The 22,791-nt window shown below is 43.0% G+C and overlaps 2 protein-coding genes across 18 annotated transcripts in view; both read right to left on the bottom strand.

Annotated features, from left to right (window-relative positions):
• Positions 1-9,564, bottom strand: part of LOC118513596 (epidermal growth factor receptor) — a 90,810-nt gene extending 81,246 nt beyond the window's left edge. Inside the window, exon 1 of the mRNA XM_036059598.1 lies at positions 8,082-9,564. Within this exon, the coding sequence (XP_035915491.1) occupies positions 8,082-8,211 (130 nt within the window). The 5' untranslated portion in view covers positions 8,212-9,564. The remainder of the gene's footprint in view (positions 1-8,081) is intronic.
• A 2,542-nt stretch (positions 9,565-12,106) lies between these two features.
• Positions 12,107-22,791, bottom strand: part of LOC118513597 (protein NDRG3) — a 41,915-nt gene continuing 31,230 nt past the window's right edge. For 10 of the 17 annotated variants that reach the window (XM_036059606.1, XM_036059605.1, XM_036059607.1 and 7 more), the window contains 2 exons: positions 22,006-22,090; positions 12,107-16,504 (listed from right to left, as the gene is read on the bottom strand). In XM_036059606.1, the coding sequence (XP_035915499.1) occupies positions 16,101-16,504; positions 22,006-22,090 (489 nt within the window). In that variant the 3' untranslated portion in view covers positions 12,107-16,100. Of the gene's footprint in view, positions 16,650-17,595; positions 19,338-22,005; positions 22,091-22,791 lie in introns of those variants that run through there. The other 7 variants (XM_036059614.1, XM_036059613.1, XM_036059617.1 and 4 more) reach the window with 4 other exon arrangements.

Here is a 22,791-nt window from a genome sequence, read left to right as displayed (position 1 = left end):
TACAAATAAGATGTGGCCGCGTGGTTGGGTCGAGAAGTTTCCCGTGTCTGTTTTAACAGATTTGCTTCGGGTGAATCGGGCTGAAGGAGTTCGCATGCAAAACGGCTCGTGTTGCTTTACATGCTGTAGCTGGGGGCCGTGAAGAACATGCATTCTAAGCAAAAAAGCATACACACACACACGCACACCACTCGTCGAAGGCCAACCGATGTGTGTGAATGGAGATGGGCCAAGATTTATGATCATGCCTTCCACGCGGTGTGTGTGTGTGCCAGCCACATGTGTGTAGCATCGTAATGAATCGCAAAAAAACGACACAAACTGGAAGGCACAAGACACGGTGCGACCTGTTGCTCGTTCACTGACAATCGGGACACCGATGATGCAACAAGCGTTAGATTGTCACCTTTGGCGTTTTGTCGAATCGAGTTACTTTTCTGGATAGGCAAACAAGCGTTAATCATTCGGAACATGAGCGTTCGAAGGCTCCCCGCGTCGGTGCATGCAATCTTCGCAGCATTATCTGACGATCTTACCGAGTCGCTTTGTTAGAAAAGGCAACAAGTGAAACTGTTTTTTAAACTCATGAATGAAAAATTCATTTCAAAGCACAATCTGCTTCTGTAAACCATTCAAACGGTTTGGTGTGTTAGTGTGAGGCTGAGAAATCTGTCGAGTAAATCATTAACATAGAAGCGTTACACTGTGGTTAAAATGTATCGCAAACGTGCTGTATTAAAATTGTTTTTTTTAATTTTTTTTTTTTTTGTGTTTTCTAAGACACATGGCACAAAGAAGCATTTTTGGACTAGAAAAGTATTTTGTGGCCCAGAATAAAAATACTACTTATCACAATAATATAAAATAAACTAATTATTCTAACTGTTAGTCTGACAGTTCATACCCCATTTGTCGTAGAGGCAGTATGTAAACTCGAAGATTGTTTGCGACTATTAAACTACTTAGAATCATTATCTATTTGACAAAAGCACTTAACCATAACAAAATTTATTAATAAAAACTTTAATACAAATAAGCAATGTGTTTGAAAATTAAACATGCCAATATATTTCAAATTATTCACTGGAGCTTATGGAACTCTGTTTCCCAAACAGAAATATCTCCTTCTGTACCGAATCTGACCGGTGGCTTTAAAAATTGAGAAAAAAAATCCCTAAAAGGCCATTCAATTATATTTTTCCAATAGCTTACATGTATCTTTACTAAAAGAAGCTCGATAAAAAATGTTAGGCCATAATACTTTAGATAAAATGTTCATCACTTTTGAACCAAACCAACAATCTATCGGCTCCATCTCCAACCAGCCGGAGGCACCACTTTTCTACCACACTGTACGTGATTAATAAATGTAATAAACCCATCCCAACCGCGGCCGCGGCACATTCAATGCTAAGCCGATGGCGTGGGAGTTGTGATTACAAAATTTATTATTCCCCATCGGATTGCTCCATCGCTCGATGGGACCCACACACACACACACACCAACCACACACCGCGACATTGTGACAAGCGGATTAGCGGAAAACGGGTGTGTAAGTGCGTCTCCATGGTCCGCGCACAGTTTTAAGTTTCTTTCTTCGAACGGTCCGTACCGCAAAGAGCCCGAACCGACCGCGACAACGGTGATGACGGCGACGCACAGCCAACGACGACGACTATGGCAATTTAAAATTCACACTATAAACCGACAACTAGCGCGGTGCTTAGAGTGTGTTGGTGCGGTCCGGGGACAAATTCCTTCCCAAACGGCGATCGCTGGGCCAAGGGTGAACTGGTGGGGCTCACATTTCCAAAACGTTTCCGCGGGCTTTCGCGCAGGGTTCGGCCGCATTGTTTGGGTGACGGTGAAGAAAAACACCGCGAAACGCGACACGGTGCTCGGAACCGTAAGAAACAAAACATTAAAGAAACTAACGCGGTAAGGCGGCACTGGCAAGCTGGCCGTTACTTGCCGACCACAACAAAGAGTGGTCGGTCGGAGAGCGCCCTCTAATGCGTTTGTTTCGGTGTGTAAAATGAGATTTTCCCGAGAAAATTGTCGCTCGTGCTGGATGAAGTGCGTTTTCTTGGGATGAGCACGTGAAGGAGCAGGGGAAAATTGGCGGACAAACTGTGGCTATGGGATTGTGCTAAGTGGCAGTAAAGCTAGTTCTAGCGAATAAAATCCACCAAGATCAAATAAAATAAGCCTAGAATCAAAACTAGGTAGCTTCTCTTGCAACATGTTTCAACATCACTTTCTATTCATAATCAGCTAAAGTAAGCTCAAAAAATGATTCAAAAAAATGGTGAGACCGCTATCGAATCAATTTTAACCGCACGGTGGTGCAATCACTTTAATCTAGCCACACCAGCCACCCAGATTGACCGTAAGACTCCTGCTGCCCGAACTGACAAGTGACAAACATCAAGTCAGTGCTCAGCAGCAACCTTAGCTTGGGTTTTTTCCCCTTCTATATCGTTTTATTTATTTCTCTACTCACATTTATTTACCAACTATAACGCTGAGCGTTTTATCTTGCTAGAAAAAGTCAACAAGTCTGCATCGTCCCGTGATGACTTTAGCAGTGTCTTATCTTATCGAAGTTATCGTGCGCAAGATACATTCCGGCAGTTTCATATGTGTCGAAATGCAGCAACCTGTGCGCTATCTGGTCAAGAGGGCCCCGGACCGAAAGCGCGCCGAGATATGAACTTTGCTTATTAAACAAGTCAAAACAAACGTTGGCCGTGGGGCAACCGCACGGTAAAGAAAGGGCTGGGCTGGGGACAAACTCCCGCCGGGCCAACAAACATCGTCCGAGCCCGGTTAGCCGGGGCTATGTAAATCGAAGTCCGCGATTGAAGGAATGCTTGGAATAGCTGAACACGGAGCGCATTATTAATATGCAGACCATTTTCCTGGAACTTGGGCCCGAAATCTAATTGATTCAAAACGAGTTCGCTTCGTACAAGCCGTGTATAAATATAAATCAGGCGGGGTGTGCGTTGAATGTTCAAAGAGGTTGATAGGAACATACGAAATATGGTATTAAAATATTTATGTCTCAAACCATGCACCTCTAGCTCTGCAGGATCAATTCTCTTGCATTTGAGGCAAGAAGTTTGCATCGCCTTAAGATAAATTCATTGAGCACAAATAGTAGAGCGCGTTGGATGGAGTGGATAGGCAATTGGACCGACAAATAACCCGATGTGTAGCGATGGCGCCTTCCGTCCGGCACCCGAGTATGGCGATCGCATTTTTGGCCCCAAAAATAAATCAGGTCAATCAGAAAAGCTTTCGTTCATTACTTTCGGGTACGAATTGCAGACAATATACGCCGGCAGACCTGTGCTCCATATGGTGCGGGAGCGATCCGATCCAAATATTCGATAGCTATCTAACGCTATTTTACCTTGCGCTAGCAGTGCAGTGTTGCCCCGATACACACCACTCCAAGTTCTACGGCTCGTACGCGCGTTTCGCAACTCCATCATTTAATTATCCTTCGTGCCGTTCCTAGAGCCACAAGCTCGTATGCTTGACCCGCATATCGGGTTGGGGAGAAGCATTGGAAGCCCGATCCGCTAACCGAACCCGTGTGGGAGGACTTGTTTGGATGATGGTGATTTGTATGTGTACGCTGACAATTAATGGCACCAGGTTGGCTGTACGGAAAGCTAGCCGTCCCGCGGTGTCATTCAATGGGTTCGTCGCCTGGTCCGTGGTAAGTTCTTTGTTTCTAACACTCACTGGTTCAAGACCCGACGGCGCGTGCTAGCGCACAAACACTCTAGAATGGTGCGTGGTCGGGGAACGGGTTCTAGCTGCCGGGTTTGGGTCTGTAATAGAAACTGCTAAGAAATTGCAATCGAAAAGCTGCAACTGCGTACCATGAAGTTCGTATGAAAGCCAGCGTATCCACAGAAAGAAAGAAAACGCAAGATATGTGTACGAGCGCTGGCGTCCAATCTTGCAGATAGAGCAATATCTCAGCCTTAAATCATGGCTGCCCCCTCGTTGAATTGTGTCCGGCAAAACATAAACAATCTGCTGGTACGCATACAATCTTGAACAAATCCGAAAAAAACCCCACGTCGGACTGCCACAAATGCCGTGACAATGTTATGCTTGCTTGGACGGGGTTTGTTTGCCATTGGCCCGGAGCATGGCCAGCGTACGCTCAAGGTTCGGGAAGAGAAAATAAAAGTGTTTTTGTGTCTTGGCGATTCCTGAGACTGCCCCTGCACAGTTTGTTTTTGCATACAAACACAGCAGCCTTGTGAACTCCAAATGAGATTGCTCGTGAATTTGTGCAGACGAAACTGAGAGCCTCGAATTAAATACGCACTGCACTGCAACCAGTGTGCCGTGGTCGAGCATATGCATACAAATGCACATATAAAACGGTCAGTACTGACTTGGGTTTCCTTTGTTTTGTGAGTTCTTTTCCCGCGCTTCGTTCATAATCCTTCCGTAGCGCGGCTTTAGCCTGCAGATTTTGCATTTTGATGCCACCGTAGCAGAACAAAACAAAACACAGCCATCATCGTGAGCAACAACAAATACGCCAAGACAGATCAACGGTCAGAACAACGGTGAGGGAGCAACCTGATGGACTAAACGCTTGTGCCTCTTGAATGCCTCCGCGACGTTTCGAGGCTTTATTCGCGCGACAACGGATTTTTACGGCAAGCCAAGGGAACCACCGTAGAACGACGGTAAAGAGGCAATGAAATCTATTTACAAATTGCTAATCTACAATCGTTACCTCCACAGGGAGGAGTTGCTGACAACAAACCCCCCTCAACGTGACATAAGCCTTGTAGCGTGCGGTGATGAATCACTAGCCCGCTGTTGAGATTGTAGTTTAAAAGTTCAAAATTGTTTACAAACTTGTTGTATAAACGAAAATAGACGCTGTGGCTCTTTTTCAAGAATTACTCATTCCACTTATTGATGCGCAAAGCATCACAAAATCATGATGATTGGAGGATTGCTCACTTGCTGTTCCTTTTGCTGCCGATTTCTGAGAAGAGTTCCAAAAACGGTCTATTTGCCAATCTATCTACTGCGCACCGAGAACAACCTCGTAGCGATCCAGCTGCTTGCCGTACGCTCCGGTAGGAAAATCCGATACTTTCCGCTGGCAAACTTTGGTTTCGATCAGACAATGGTAAGCGAAAGGTAACACCGTGCTGGCAGACGATGCGTGCAAAACAAAAGGAAGTGCACCAGTTTTTGCATCTTTTGCCGCTTTTACGTCCATGGGTGTAGGTGCACAGGTTCACATGGCACCGGGCCGAAAGATGGTGGAAAAAAGCAAAGCAGAAAGCTTTACGGCAGCAACGTAAAAACAACACAGTGAGCGAGAGAGGAGAAAACACTGTCGAGTGAGTGAATGAATGATCCACAACTGACACTGCGGTAGGAACAGAAGGAACAGATCTTGCAGAAGGGAGGAAGAGTATGGCTAGCATAAATGCAGCATAAAGTGAAGGAGGAAGCTTGCAACCCCACTGAAGAAACGACCTGCAGCAGAATGAAGAAACAAACAAGAGATCCCAAACTAACGCTCGATCGCAGGTAGAAGGACGGCGAATCAGCGAACCATCGAAGGCACCATGCTGGCACAATAATGTGCGCGTGAGTGTGTGTGTGTGTGTAAAACAATGCGGAAAAAGAGCACTCACCAAACAAAAGCCCTCACTAGCGAGAAGTGAGAATGGAGGGAGAAAAAAAAACATGATCATGCTTCTTACTAGCAGCGAGCAAAAGCTTCTCACCACCCAGCGTTGCATGCTCACCAACACCAACCAATCGTAGGAAGACCCATCCCTCGAGCCCGGGGCTGAACATTACCTGTGGTGGACAACAGACAACCGGGTGAGTCGCTTTTTTTTTCCTCTGATGCACCTAAAAAGGATGCACACACACAAAACACCGATGTGCACCGAGCTGCAGCATGTGTTTTTGGGCAGAATTCCGTTGCTTCCGAAAGTTCCGGAGAAAATAAAACCATTCCCGACCCCTCAAAGTACGCAAAACGCGTTTCGGTTCCTTGCACCCCGAAATCGGATTCCGTGAGCGACTGTGGCGAAATTGCACCGGTGCGTGCACTCGTTTGCAATTGCATTATATAATTGCATACCTGCCGGACACGGAACCCCGGGCCGGACAGAGGGTGAGCAGAATTTCGTCACAGGAAACCCAAGAATCGAAAACTCCCCCCGCACCCGTGCGAGCATTGGATTACGGGCAGGGATTACATCCGAGGGAAAAACAAAACGAAAAAAAAAAATCTCAAACGGATTGCGCACATCAAACAAAGCACCGGGATCATCTTCGGGGATCGCGATTTTCGGAAAGCGCTTTCCGGGGAGGTCGTGGGATCAAGCTCAATTATCCTATTTTCCCGTCACAGAAACGCGGGCCGGCAGTTGCATCAATTGCACCAGGGACGTGGAAGGTCAGTACGAGCGCACACACACAAACAAACACACGTGCACACTGGATGCACCAGTCGGCACCAGAATACATTCCCTGCACACTCGGAGAAAACAACCCTGAGTGCTATCTTATCGGACAACACACGGAGCAGTGAGCAATGAACAAGAACCCATGTCTCGAGTGTTTGAGTGGTTCAAAGACAAGGGTTGTGCCTCACTTCTTGGAAACTGTTTGAAAGCGAGCTTCAAGAAAAATATTTATTCGAACAAATTATTACATTTGTTGATAAAACATTGAGGAGAGCCTCCGACGCCTAGGTGCGTCTTCAAATTCCTCACGCACAATTTGATATGGCCTACTACAAAATCGACCGTTGTTCTCCTTCACGCATGAGTAAGCCTATGATATCCTGGTTAGCAAAAATTCACAAAGAAACTCACAAATTTTCAAAAGAACGATCGTTCGATTGCTCTCGCTTCGTATTTTCAGACGACTGTTACGATCACGCTGTTGTGCCATAGTAAAAGGCGCCCTACCATTGCCACGCAAGCCGTTGTTTGTACGGGTCTGAAACAAAACTAAAAGTAGTGTTTTGTGTGGAAAGAAGCAAAAAACAAAACCATCCACACAGCACAAAACTAAAATCGAACAGCAGCATTTTAACCGAATCTCCTCTCGATCGGCCGCCTGGTTGCTGCTGCTGCTGTTGCTGCTGTGGTGGTGTATAAATAATTTATGACGCAATAAGATTTACTTGATCGGCGAGTGAATCGGCATCGGCACTCTGTGCCTTTCCACCGGGGCGCGCGCACGGTCGCGGAATCGCGTGGGTGCCGTTTACCTTGAAGTGCGCGAATTGGCCGCCCTAACCGCTCTGTACCGCTTGGGGGAAACCAATGGGAAGGTTGTTCCGTTTTTGTGTGTGTGTGTGTGGTTTAGGGAAAAGGTTACTTTTCAACACTTTTTAAGTGTACGATCAACATTGAAAATGCCATCGTAAAGAAAGCAAATCTTTTGTCAGAAAAATAGATCCTATAGTTCAACTATACTTTAATTTTTAGAAGGTCTTATAGATTCATATTTTTTTAGGTATTGATTAATTTAATACAGTTTATAAATATTTTTAACGCTTCATCGAGAAAAATATTTCTAACGAAAAGACGGTTCCAAGACCAACAGTAAAATTTATACACTTCGTTTCCATTGAAATGAACTCCGTCAAGGCATATTTTGACAGTCCAACCAAGTGATTTGTTTGCATATTCCTAAGATTCTCAATGGTATACCATGTGCAAAAATCTCTTTTAAAAAATGAAACTCATGTCCAGGAAATCGATATAACTATCAGATGTTGAAATAGTCATTTGCAAAATTGAAAAATACTGACGAAATTCAAAATCACCCATAAGAAAGAGTGGTGTTATATGACGCATTTTAATCTAAAGTAAACAAGAGCAAAGCATACAATAACATGGCAATAACCAATCAAAATAAATTCTAAATAAAACAAATTTACTTATTTAAACAAACCATCAAATTTTCTCTGTATGAATACCGGATGTGTTCAAACTTGAATAACCGATAGCAATTACTAATTTATCCCGATTGATTGAATCACCAAGCTTACCTCTCATTTCGTTGATCTCGTTTTTGTGCGTAAAGTCCCTCATGTAGCAGCTGCCAGATGAAAACAGCAGGCTCAGCAATAGGGCCGCCGTCGCCACCCGTACACCGTACGCGCCCATCCTTCTCTGCATTTATCACTGCAACTCAACCCTCTAGCACCGGGCGGTTTTCCACTGGCACACACTGCAACAGGTTGTTGTTGTTTTTTTGTTTTCCTTGCTCCCACACTCGCGCACCGCAAGCTGCGTTCTACTCGCGCACAGTCTCAATCTCGGTTTTCTCAGGGAAACCACTTGCTACTCGACGCTGGCATCTACGGCTCGGTAAGGTAGTTGTGGGCTGCCACGTTCCGTAGGCTTTGCTGCTCCATAGCACGCACGGCACCGTCCGTTGGCGTTTGAAACTGTCGTTCGACTTTTTGATGATGCAGTTTTGACTTCAATCGTTGTTTTGTTGGATGGGATTGGATTGTTTTTCCTTTTATTTAGAAACACTTCAAGAGTGGCCAACCTAAAGCGGGGTTTTGGGTTTTCTCACAAATATTTTCCAATCCTTCACTTATTCTAGCCAATACAGCTTTACCACCAACTGGAAACCGTTGCTTTCCACCATTGAGTAACGAACCATTCGCAAAGAAAGGAAAGTTTTCGCATTCGCTCGAAGGATGATTCTGACCTTGGGGAATCGCGCACTCGAACGCACGTAAAACGCAACCTTCCTCACTACACTGAGAAACACTTGTTCACACAATAGTACGCAATCTGCCCACTGCTCACCACTTTCTCACCCGATACAAAGCCAGCTGAAAACGAATCCCCGGCCGTAATCACTCACTTTCGAACGAGATTGCGCGCCGCACTTCAGATATCGGGTCGCACTGATGATGCACCGTTTTAAAGTAACAACACACCGAACTAAACCACCCTAGGAAACGGGGTGAGCCTTATTCAAACAATTCAAATGATTCAAATGATCACTCACTTCACCACGGGGTACACTTTTCCCTTCTTTGATCGCCCGGAGAATTCAGCCAGCCGTGAAAACCCGCGTCAAAACACGATCATCGGAATGAAGGTGCTGCACTGCTCCGGACCGGAAGGTTCGTTGCGGCCCAAGAACACCACCGTACGGTGTAGAGGCATCTTTCACCCACCGTATGCGCTGCACCCAGCCAGGTAAGAGGTGCCTCGGTAACCAGCATGTAGCACCGAAAACTCACACGAGCCTTATGCTCTGCGTGTGTGTGTATGTGCGTGGGTCGCCACTTCGAGAGCTGTGTTTGATGCTGCCGTTTTTCTTAACGTTCACTCGAAATGGTGGAGTTTTGCCTCAACGAATTAAGCTGCTTCAAACGTCCAAAAGTAATAGTAATAGTAACACACGAGCCACCAGTGTTTAACTTTTTTTCCTCTCTCGCCACGAACGACGTTAAGGCCTGCCGTCGATCTTTCGAATTTCAACTTCAAACTGCAACTGAGCTGATGCTCTCGGGTGAGGTGGATGCTAAGCCAACCGGACAGAAACATGTTGTCTCTCTTGAAATGCGTGAGCCATCGAAGGGGCGAGAACGCACCGTTCGCTCTTCTATGCTCTCTCGGAGAATGAAACATTTTCTCACTCTGTTTTTATGCTACAAAGCATAAAAATGGTGGCGGGTTGTACTAGCATGGGCTCTAAAGAGGTTTGTTGTACAATTCACAATGTTTACCAATATACATAGAAGATCAAGGTGAGTATATTATTAAAAATTAAACCCAAAATAACGAAAGAGTTTAATCTTGACTTCAATTTATCAAACAATCCACAAAAAAACGTTGCAAAAGTAATGCAGTATTGCATACCATGTTGGATGCTAGTTATGCTGCACGGTTACGCTTTTTCACAATATTTTCCATTTGAGTACTTCGCTTTGCTTCGTTGACTCTCTCATTTTCTCTCTCTCTCTCTCTTATTGGCTCTCATTCTCTGGTTCAAAGATGCGCTGAGTAAGCAACGGCAAGATCGAACGGGGTGGTTTAGGCATGAAAAACAAGCTTCCACGCATAATTGCTGTGGTGTGGCATTCAACCAATACCAGCAACAGTGCTTGTTGTGCAGGGTTGAGCAACCTTTTCCGCCAAAGATGGTGGAAAATTCATAATGTGAACGAAATTCGCTCAAAAAGAGCTAAGTACCTGCTTGTACTGCACCTGAAAGACTTGGGGGGAAGGCAACTGTAGCAAATGTTGTTTGGTATTTTTAAAAGGATAATGGAAAAGTCATCACTTTGACGAATTCCATGACATCCATCAATGCAGTATTTCTCAATTCATACAGCATGTGAATCGTTTAATTTAAGCAACCTCTTAAGTCTGACTGAGCTTTTTTTAAGGTTGAGATACTTGTTTAACGACACTAAAAAACTTATATTGTACCACAAATGCTGAAAACTGTACAGAAAAACCTTTAATCTCACAGCTTCAACTTACACAGCAAGCAATACGGCCAGGCCGTTCTTTATGAATAAAAAAAAAAAAAAACTTACACAGCAGCTTATAAAGAGCTAGTTAATCAATTCATCGGAAGTGCGATCTGGGTGACGTATTATCGTCATCACTGCATTTCAAACTGGAGTCAGGAGTGCCTGTTCCCTGAAATCCTTAGACATCGCTCAGCCCAGCCCAAGTTGTTCTTCTGAACTTATGGGACATTGGGATCATTAGCTAACACAGCTTGATTACAGTTATAGAACGCTACTACCGCTTCGCGCTCTTAGCCTGCAGTGACAATCCTCGATACTGCCCAAGGTTTAGGGCCGTCGACTACCAATCTATTTTCCCGGCCCTTCTGGCGCGTGCATCAACGCCATCCCTTCATCTCAATTTCGGACCACTCTGCCTCCTCTGTCCTTTCAGATTTTTTGACACAGGTTGATTAAACTACGTAATATGTATAAATCACTGTAACGATATTTATTTGTTTTACATAAACGCCGTATAGTCCAATGCAACGATATATCCAACATCTATTTGTAAAAATAGATAAAAAAACACTTATTAGAAAATAATAAAAAGGTAGCATAAAACCATTAAAAATAAAACAAAACACCACATGATCTTACAATGAGTGCTGCATAAATTAAATTTCCTTCTCCCGAAGTGAAAATAATAAATTGAATGTTTTTATGTCTATAGATTAATAATTCACGATTGAGGATTTAATAAAAAAGCTCAAAAGCAACAATCAATTTATTACAAACTAATTTATAATTCACAGCACATTTATAACATATACAAACATTTGTCCTTAGGCTTAAGTTCAAATAAAGCCAGCCCACTTACGAACACTTTTCGCTACTGAGATAGCTAAAATGTGGGTAGGCTTAAATGTAAAATATTTTTGTAAAACTTCTTCTGTTCTTGCCACTTCTTCATGCCTGCCATTTCTGGCTTACTAGACTTCACGATTAGCTTACTAGTAGTTGGATTAGCAGTCCTCACAAAGTGTTTTAACAATATACATAAATGAATAATGATTATAAAAAGTAAGAAAAAGATATCCCTTTCGGTAGCTCAGTAGCGAAAAATGAGTGCTCGTGTGTGAGGGGATCTTTATTCAGACTTTAGCCCATTCCTTATTCCCTTTTGCATCAGAAATATGAACCATAAAGCCTTAAAAGCACGGAAAAGTTGTACACGCCTGACACAGAACCTTACAACAGTTGGCACAATCCAGCATAGCCAACCAGCAACGTGCTTGATGATAGGTGCAATATGTTTGAAAAAATGACTGCATTACATTGCAAGCAGAAAAAATAGAAACACTAAAATGTTTATTTTAAATTCCATTTTAATAAATCATAAGCATCCTCATACGGCAGAACCAGGGTTCAATTCCCATCCGCATCGTTCCCCCTGAGTGAGAACTGACTTTCCCACTACGTGGTATCATTAAGTCTAATAAGCCAGAAATGGCAGGTAGGATTTACTTACCTTGTAAGGCCGTACAGGTTATCATCGTAGTCTTAATAACTTGACCAGCTCCCCCTTTTTTATTAGTTCTTTTGCCATACTAGAACCGTTAGTTTTATTCATTCTTCGTTTTGTTTTCGCTCATTATGTGTAATCATTTGGTTTGCATTATTGTGACCGGTTTTTTTATTTTCTATTTTCTGCAGGGCGTTTTGTAACACGCTTTTTGGTTTTTGCATGCTTGTTTTGCACTAATCGCGCGTTGCTCGTTTTTTCTTCCAACCATGCCTTAAGTTTGCATCCTGTTTTCGTCCACTTTCATCGCTACTAATGTTCACGTGGCATTGTGTGGTGTTGTGTAGCGTTTAGTGCTTTCTGTCCGTCCTAATGCTTGTTTTACTACTACGGGCAACATGGGCGCTGGGATTTAGTTTTGATGAATTTTGTTTGTTTGTTTGTTTGTTTGTAAGCGTTTGTGTATTTGTTTCGGTATTCTGATGCTCGCCAAACAACGGTTCATTTCGGTTTCACCGGGTAAGCTAGCTAGTGCTGTGCGTAGCAGCTAAGTGTAGTTTAGCAGTTTAGCGCATGGATATAAGTTGCCCCTCAACTCCAATGTCCTGGTTCCCTTGGGTTTGTTACCTTTCTTTCAGTTTTACTTCTTTATCGATCCTTACAAAATGAAAGAGAGTGTGTAAGAAGAAAGCCGAATGCTTCGGGAACAAAACTCAAAACCAATCGTCCCTCGTTCGAAACCTAGCTTTGTTCGTGATGCCTTAGTTTTTTTTCTTTTCTTAATTTGTTAAGCTAAATCGTACCGCAGGCGACAGTTTTCACGTAGAACCTAGTGCGTGCTACTCCAAAGCAAATCTTTCGAAGATGTTGTTGCCGGTGTGAACTGACGTTTCGCAACAAAATGGCCTGATCACCTGCTCTTCATCTCCCACATCCCCTCCCCTTAATAAGACTCTATCATGTTTGTCCAATTTTCCAATAATCAATGATTAGGCACTCAAGTGATAAATGAATCTTGCTATCCTGTTCCCGGAGATCCCGGATGTGTGTGTTTTTTTTACTGCTCATCGTGTTTAACTGGCATTTGAATCTGCATAGCTTTCAATTCCCGCGCACAATTCGTCACTCAGTGGCGAAGCATTGCTTCCGTCCTTGCCGCATGTTACAGCCACATGCTTTGGATTCTGTGTCCGCCTCTCTTATCACAATGATTCTGTCTAAGCCGGATATCTAATAGATCCAGTTTGCAGTTTGCACCATCTGCTGGCGAAAGCTTACTGCTAGTACAGTTTGTGTTTGCGTATTGTAAGAAATACTCTCGTCTATTCGTTTGCGGAAATAAACCCCTCTAAAGCCTCAACTCATCATAAAACATCAAAAGGGTGTTACAAAAGGGTATTATTATTCGGTTAGAAACTAAAATCAAACGATCGCAAGCAATGCATCGCTAGCGCGGATTTATTAACGCATCCGAGACTATCCCGCCATTATCCCGCTTCCTCTATCGACAGTCGACAGGACATATGACATTCGTTTCGACTATAGTCAAAATTAATAGTACATGCACGCTAAATGATTTGCTGCCAGGTTTTGCCACTACTGCATTTATTGTTCCGGTTGTGTCTGCCATTTGGAATGTGGAAATCTAGTTCCCGGACTCTTTGACCGCGTAAGGTCGTTAAGCGTTCTGGCTGCCGGTAAAGGTGTATCACCTTTCTGTTAGGGCGAAGAAAAGAGCCTAGTATGGGCGCAAGCTAGTACATGTAAAGTATCTACAGATAGTGTAGCTGCTATACTATGTCTACGTATTTTTGTTTGCTTACGTGAGCGAAACACGTTTTGTGAGGGACCTTTTTTTTGAAGTGGTGGTAAAATTGAGAGACTTGCTAAACCATAGGATAGTAAATATCAGAAAAGAAACTGTTCCATAAAATTATTGGTTTAAATTAAAATTTTACAATCCGTAAAGAATTTCCAAATATTGCTTCATTTTTACCATCACTTCAATGCTAGCCACGGCTTAGTCCTAGTCCTCACCACTAGCGGTAGCCTCCCGGTCGACTGCATTGCATTTGTGTTTGTAAGAGCATTTCATATGTTTCATAATAACTTACAGCAGTTTAAGTGTCACTGTCAACATCACTACAGAGTAAGAGTTGCCCCGCTACGCGTCACTAGACACTAGGGTATCATTAGCTAAAGTAACAATTTCTTTGATTCGTTTATTCTTCATTTTACACTGCGCGGCAAAACATGCGTGATAAAGATGGTATTGATTAATCAAACATGGTTTCAATAAATGGGTACATTAAATCAAGACTTTAAAGTACACTTTATGCAATAATATGTTGTTTTAATCTACTCTGGTCTCGCACCTTACCAATAATGGCGTGTGAATGTGTTTAAATTATTTTAATTTTCAATAGAAATATGCATTTATTTGCTCGTTTTGCTTATGGCTTTAGCTTCCATGCCTACCTAACTAACAATCAACCGCTCCTTCACAACGGTGGCCACCACAATGGCTACCGCTTGCATCCCATTGCCTAGCTCGTTGCTCGTACGTCTCGTTGCGCTTGTTTTCGTTTGATGGTTTTTTGGTCATCCGTCCAAGAGATCACGCATCAGGAGAAAACAACCGTGTAAGTAAGTAAACTATGGCAGTTTATATGTTTTCGTTCCGTGTAACGTATTCGGGGAGTTCTCAGGGTTCTCTAAACGCATCGACGACATTAAGTGGAATGTGTGAAAAAAAGAACCCCCAATGGGGTCGGCAACACATAGCTTGAAGTTGGGGTAAATGTTGCTGGCTAACAGAAGCAGCTGTACGAGACTTTTCCTGTTCGCATAAGCACACGGACCTGACCTGACGGTTCTCAGATTAGTTTCGATTTTGTTTTTAATCCTTATCATTACGTTAGTTCTTAAGCTACGGGTTTGCTGTCCTCCCGCTCCACTGCATAGCGGTCGGCGTGCGGCAGACGGCGGATATCTAGTGGTTGAGTACGGGACTACTCGTGTATGGTGTGTTTAAGTGTTAGATCTTAGTCCATTTTTAACGATATGCATCTCACGTCACAGCAACTGCCACCCATCTGCGCCTGCTTTCTTGCGGGTCGGTTTTTGGTTTCTGAATCGCTTTTTCAAAGCCCTTTGCCTAGCCTTCGTTTTATACATTTCTTTTTTGCCAAAAAACACCAATTACCATAACATTCCCCCTTCCATTCGACACGCTTGGCGCATCCTTCCTTTGTTCACAGTGTTGCTATTGGCCTGTGGGGTTGTCTGTCTAGACTAGTTTTTTTAAGGGGGTTTTTTCCCGATTTTCTGTTTGCTGGTTTTGGTTTTCGTTTCTACAAAATGTACATCTCTTGATATCGATTTTAGCGTTTTGCGATTTGGTTTGGTTGTACACCGCACGAACATAACCGAAAGACCATAACAGAGAACTCTCAGAGAACATACGTTATGAAAGAGTGATATTTATCGATCATCACGCACTCTCCTCGTTTGGTCGTTTTACATCAATCTGATGAATCCTATCAAAGTAGGCCGTGCCTCTGCACGCTCCATTGAATAATGCAGAATTTTTTGTTTTTCGCACACAAATCACGTGCAGTTTTGCTATTGCTTTGTTATCCTTCGATTCGATCGATTAGAAGATTAAAATGACTTGGTTTCTGATTAGCATTCGTTTTCTTTTTGTTCGAATGTCACAAGCTTCGATTAAAAGCGTTACGTGTATTAGAGTTTGGATATTGGAGTTCGAATTTTTTAATCCTGTTATCGGATCGCTCGACTTAAAATTGCATAGAAAATATTGCATTCAACATAACCTTCTCGATTCGATACCTTCGGTTCGTCCACACCTCGTCCTCGTCCTCACGGTCCACCTCAAACACACTCTCCTGGCACTTTCCGCATCCCGCGCTCTTCTGCTGGTCCAGCGACTGGTCCACCGTTCCCTGCCATTCCGAGTCCCGTTCTGGGGCGCGATCCTCCTCCGGTTCGCTTCTCAGCACCGGTCGGCTTTCCCGACCCGATATGTCTCTTTTCTAGCATGCCACGTTCTCGGGCAGCGGATTCTCGGTTATTCGGATCGCACCGTTCTTCGCCCGCAGTGCGGCACTGTTCTCATAGATGGCGGCACCGGTCGCACTGCCCGCCCCGATGCAGGCACTGCCGGTGCTGGTAATGTTGGCCGTTGCTGTGATGCCGACGCTGTTGCCGTTGCTGCCGGTTTGCAGATCTGCGCTACCGCCACCACCGCCACCGCCGCCCGCCACGTTGCCGTTCAGCTTGTCGAACTCTTGATTGTGGTGATGACACGACACCGGTTCATTGTTGTTAACGTTGTTGTTGTTGTTGTTGTGGCGGTTGATTGCAGTTGATGCAGCAGCAGCAGTAGCAGCAGTAGCAGTGGTAGTATGGTATTTAGCATGCGGTGAAAATGTTGGTGCTGCCTCAACACCATTAGTACGATTAATAGCTGTAGCTGATAAAAGCGAGGTGCGTGTCTTTGATGGGATGATGTTTCGCAAATGAGCTAGTCGTTATAATAGGTTGGTTTTTATATTTTCTCTGTTTTTGGTAGAAAATATACACTGATTACATTTTCAATTAATATGATTCCGCACAAAGTTTCAATGTTTGTTTCTCTAGTGAGGTGGGATGGAATTGCTCTGCTCGTTTTCAATGGCGGGGGGGGGGGGGTCTCAGTACTGTCCTATACCTCCTCTACCGGGGATAGTATGGAAAGAGTATGAAGAGAATGCTAGTTTCTGCTGCGAAGACCTTACGTAGCTAGCCTGGCGGGCTGTCAGGCTCCAGGTAAGGGCAGCCTGCATGCACGTCTGAACTTCACCACTCAGAGACAGACCGACCTTCACAATAGCTTTGCCTCACAATTCGGTGCAGAACAGAGAACTGAGAAACTATTAAATTATATCAAAAGGCGCAAACTATTCAGTACAGGGGATACACATACAAGTATGGCTAGGAATAACAGTTCTTTGAAACCATAAAACACATTCTTATTACAGTAAGGAAAACTTATACCACAAAGCTCATTTACAGTGAAGTACCAAAAAAAACGACAAAAATTATAAAATGATTGTTGTGTATCAGAGATGCGAGATGCGATGGAAATGGCGGAATGATATGACACGATATGAATGATCCGGATTGATCGGTGGTACCGAACCGACTTGCGGTTACCACTAGGACCGAGGGCAACAATGGTCGGTGCCACTACTGCCACGTACTTGTGCAAGAACGCGAGGAGTGCTGACTGATTTCTTCAACGGTAACTGTCATTTTCTTTTCTTACGGTTCAAACAGAAGCAAATTCGAGTTGCCTACGCCATTTGCTGATACTGAGATGTCTCTTGCACTAAGCAGCGTACACATCCAACACACTCGACTTGCGTTGGATGGATGCAACTGATAATAAGACTCTTGTTTCTCGCCCTCTTGAGCTCTAAAGGCAAGTGTTTTCTTTCTTTCAAAGCGGTCATACTCTACCAAATAAAATGCAAGCAACTGAGGCAGTCTGGGGTTTTTTTTTGTTTTGTTTTTTGTTCAATAATTTATTCCACATCGTATTACAATGTACAAATTTTAACGCAACACAAGAAACATACTGCAAAACATTCCATCGAACTTATAACAAACTTAAACGCAAATGGAAACATTAAAAAAAAACAGAATTGAATAAACAAAAATACAAAATGCATTATGCGAACGTAAGAGTGAATGACAAACAAGAAAAAAACGATTGGAAAACTTCAACAACTTTGCGGTTGCAGTAGGATGGGCGCGAGAGAGGGTGCGATAAAAGAACTTAACTAAATCAAATGTAACGTTGAATAGGCGAACGGGCTTTTCGTTCGGTTGCGTGAGTGTGGCATAAGCATTTAAAGCACGGTCGCATTTTACAGACCAGCCGGCGCCTGCGCTTTTGTGGGTGACGGAACTTTCTTCGACACTGTGGAGAGAAAACATTGTTCCACGGTTTGATTTAGCTTGTCTCCCAGCTCTGGAAGTATGCAGATGCAGTATTGCAGAGACGCCGAATGATTATGTTTTTTGTTTTTGGCTTGCGCTAGGCTGAGTGAGTGTAGATTATATAGATATAGTTTGGTAGGTATTGTTCTCTTAGGTGTTCACTACCATCATATTATTGATTGCTGGTTAAACAAAAGCAAAACTAGTGTACAGTAACATAAAAATAGCGATAGCTTTCTACTAGTTTTAATGGTATTGCATTTAATGAGCTAATAGAAAAAAAAGGCACTAGCTGCTGTATGTTGATGTGGTTGTTGTCACCGTTGGTTCTTTTGCATAGAACAGAAGTGAACTGTTTGCATTATCACAAAAGAAAATGTAGAAAAATTCATATTCGATTCGATGGACAACTGACAGGAAAGGGGTGCAACATAAACTGAGACACAATTACTGTGTCTCATTTCCAACACTGCGATCATGACGAACAAATGAATGACTGTATTTCTTAGGCCTTAATTGCTTTGTTCCCATTTCGAACATTCTTACACAACTACAACACTATGATTCTACGCAAAAATAGTGACTTATCCATCTTCTTCTTATAACTACGCAGTGCCCAACGATGGCACAGAAAACGACTCAGTTCTGCTATCGCCAATACAGCGCCACACACAACATGTGAAAAAGTTTGTTCATTCGTTTAATTTAATTGTTGCTACTGCTGATCGCAACATGCCAATAAAATTTGTTCGGGTCCAAAGCTTATCCGCAACATGGCGTAAATAACTGGCTGCATGACGCTCTTAGGCCAATCTTTGGTCCATAAACCGATGTGTTGTTGAGCCAATGTTTGCATGCCTTATGCGCTTAACATTGCAAAGCATCGATACTTTACAGTTTGTTCTTTTCTTACTATTGAATTTGTTTATCATTTGGAAATCATTACCAGCCCCACTATTGTGCCTTCGAGTAGTGATTCATCAAGCGTTACATTGCTCCTGCACCGTACGAACGTTTAATGAACTTTTTTTATCACACCGGTTGACACAAGAGTAGAGCAGGCTGCATTTCTATCGGCTAATGGCAATCAATTTGGTTTAACATCTGCACGAACACGACATCGCCGGCACGCATGGGGAAGCAAGCAAGACTGTTTCGGGGTGGGGAACAGGGAAGACCACTTTGCACACGGAATCCTGCGCGGTGCAGCAATACTACCTACTGGGACAAGCTTTCTATCGTATTCGCGCGGGACAGTTTGCCTAATTTTTGCAAAGCTCCAACGGCTAAAAGTAAACGAATTAGATGGCATGAGATGAGAAAAACAAGTAGATACGGCATAAATCAAAATTGGCGACATGATACGTGCAGCAATATGGACTAAATAATTGTGAGTATGAATATTGTGGTGTGGTTTGTTTAAGGTCCAATTAGTTGTTGAGTAAGAATGTGAATAAACTATGCAAAAACAATTTTAATTCAAAATACACACAACAACAATGTTACAATGGAATAAAGAATGTAACTTTCAGCGCATTACATTACCTGCTTGTGGAAAAGAAAAACACATGAAAAACAAATTCAAAACAGGTGCGTTGATACAATTGATTTGTTGCGAGGTCGCTACTCCAAAACATATGTACAACTCTGATTGTAGTCAAACAATTTATTTTTCTCTATACAAACTGCACGCTTTTTAAGAACAAACGATCTTTTTTTTTAAACTGGGTTCTCAAGAAATTTGTTTCGAAATCATATTAAAGGTAGCGTTTATGATACGTTTGAGATGTTTACAATTTAAATAAGGCACGTATTATAAACACTTTCTATGCACACATACACACCAACTCCACGCACACACACACAAACCGATTTCTTCAAATGCGAACATCGTATTGTATTGAGAGAATTGCTCTAACCGAAACTAAACGACCATAATCTTATAAAAAGGGATGCCCTACACATGCTTAAGTCACACCGGGTTTGATGAAATGATTTGAAGTGTAACAAAAAAACTACAAAAAAAATTACAAAGCACTGATTTACTATTTTTAAAAAGAAAAAAGAATAACTACGGTAAAAATGTGTAGATTTTTCGAGCAAAGAGTTTGAAAAAATATCCACAGAGGAGAGGTATAAAACCCAAAAAAGACAAAACGTAAATCGCAATGAAAAGCTGTAGGCAGGATGATTGTTCAGTATCAACTTGTAAGCTTGTCTGGTTTTTGGGTAATGTACAAAAGCTCAAACAAACTCGTCCTTATCGGCTTTATTGCAAACTTCAATTTATAAATTCTATAAAGTTTAATCCATAGTAACACAGCTCATACAGGGGGTGTCCGTCCTATCGTTTTTGCCTTTCATTTCGTTACTGTCGTTCAGCACATTAATGTGCACACCAACAGCCAAACAGTCTCATTCAAATCCCTACCTGTATGCCACCTGTTTGCTACTCAAAAATCAATCGGGCAACGTAACGATAACTGTCCTTTACTGTACGTCCGGACGTCTACTACTGTTCTGGCGTTCAGTCCACTTAGCTAAGGAGGAGAGCACCATATCAAAACGATCGGTACGAAACGGATTTGAAAACTTATTGTTACGATATTATCCTCCAGTAAGCGTACCGATTGCAGTAAGCAGTAAGTCTTTTAACTGTTTGCCAATGCCAAGTTTCACTAGGTTGGATGATCTATTATAGGCTACGTTGCTGTACGGTAGGCTGGTTTACATTTAACTAGGTTTGATTGCGCCGACATGCCGTCCTTATTGCTGCGTTACGGTTCCATGTATGCTTCAGTTTTTTAGTTTGTTTTGCTTTTAACCTTCTCTCCCGATTTTGACTAGCACGGTACAGGTTTGGAACAAATATTGGAACATATACAGCGATCATATTAATTTATAATGAAACCAATGCTATCGATTTTTTGTTTTCTCCGAAAGTTGCTTCCATTTTAATGCATGATTGGGAGCGAATTGGAGTTTGTGTTTTGATTTGGGAAAGTGGGGCTTCCGTTCATTATCATCATTTCGGTCGTAGAAAATTTGGTATCAAGAGAAACGGGAAAGAGACGATGATGCATGAATCGCATGATGGTGTCGTGTGAATTTAAATGTGTGTCCTGGTGATTTGTGATCTAGCTAGACCGCGCGCAACGTTTCCACTAATCCTGACAAAGGATGATTCCTCTTGTATGATTAACCTTTTTTGAGCAAAAAGTAACGCGCACGAAATGGAGATGAATAGTATGTTTTCAATTCGATAACGACATCCTGTGTAGGCTTTAGCAGCACTTATGTCAGTATGGCAGTGTCTATTGCGTACTGCCTCAACGCGATGCAGCGAAGTATGAAATGATACTACTTTGGTGGTTGCTTCTTCGTGAATGTAGTGTGAATGTAGTTGAAATGTATGTGTATGTGTGTACGAACAGTGTGGCTAATTATCGCCGCTCATTGCTTAGCAAAGCTTCTCTATCATGGCGCGACTTTCCAGAGCACTAAAGCGATCGCGTCCAAGCAACTGGTCCTCCGCTATCCTGCTGCTAGCTTTTCTAGCCCCTGTACTGCGGTGCAATGACGGTGGGGAATTTGTCGGCAAGTGTGCTTGTGTTTAGCGTGTATGTGTGTTTTTGATCCTTTTTTTTTCTTGTGTGTAAAAATTCTTGATCCAAGATAGGCGCGCACGAGGAAAACTATTTCCATTTAAGAATTTTGTTTCGTCGCGGACCGAAAAGTTAAGATCTAGCTTTTTGCGACTAAAACTTCAACTGCCTGCTGCATGGGTTTTGTGTACGCTATCACACAACGTTCGCAAGAGCTTCTAGCCAGTGGGGGGGGAAGATTTGGGCTGGTAGATTTCAAGTTGAAATGTGTGTACTATGCGCGCATATACTGTTACATCACTAGTACGGGGGGGTGTGTGTGTGTTTAGTCGGAAAATTTAGCACTTACCGTAGCCTTCACCCTGCAGGAATAGCCGGAACGCTTCGGCCAACTTGCCCGGTTGCTCCTCCAGTACCAGACCGCAATCAGAAATCTAAAACAGAACCATAACGAAAAAGAGCACGTTAATGAAAGCTGATGCGAAGCAGAAACACTGCACACGCGCAACAAATTTTGCGACATTTCTTCTCCACCGAAGCCGTTTTGTCCCTTAGATCAAAGCTGTGCGAATGGCAGCAGGACACGATGTAATACCGGGTATAATTAAAATAATTATCGGTTGCACATTAACATCCATCCTTGTGCGCCGTTCCGTTCCCGTGATACCAAAAGTTCTTACATTCTCATTACATTAGCGTTTTCGTTTTGCTCTCTGCCCACTAGCTCAAACTCCATTACGAGCGCTCCACTAATAACTAATGAAAAGTGTCATAAGCAAGTGTCTAGCGAATGACGCCGTAAAATTGCTTCACACCTCATCCCTTTCCAGCGATCGCGAACCTTTTTTTAAAGCAACCCGTTACATAATTGTATTACTTTCGATCGATAGTGTTGCTGGGAGCAGGGACACAGGCACAAGACAAAAAAAAAACAACGCCCGCCCATCCAAAGGGCATACGCGAAACGCAACTTCCACACATTAGTTACATTATCGACCAAAAACCACACCCATCAATATGCCGCCCGCGCGGTCCTGACCTTACGCTTCGGACGCATAAACCCCAGGAGTTCCGGGACCGATGTCACATAACGTGCACAGCTACATGAAGGAACGGGGACGAAGCTGTCGATTAA

Source organism: Anopheles stephensi, chromosome 3 (assembly GCF_013141755.1).
Source record: "Anopheles stephensi strain Indian chromosome 3, UCI_ANSTEP_V1.0, whole genome shotgun sequence".
Classification (NCBI taxonomy): Eukaryota; Metazoa; Arthropoda; class Insecta; order Diptera; family Culicidae; genus Anopheles; species Anopheles stephensi.
This window is presented reverse-complemented; position numbering and strand designations above follow the sequence as displayed.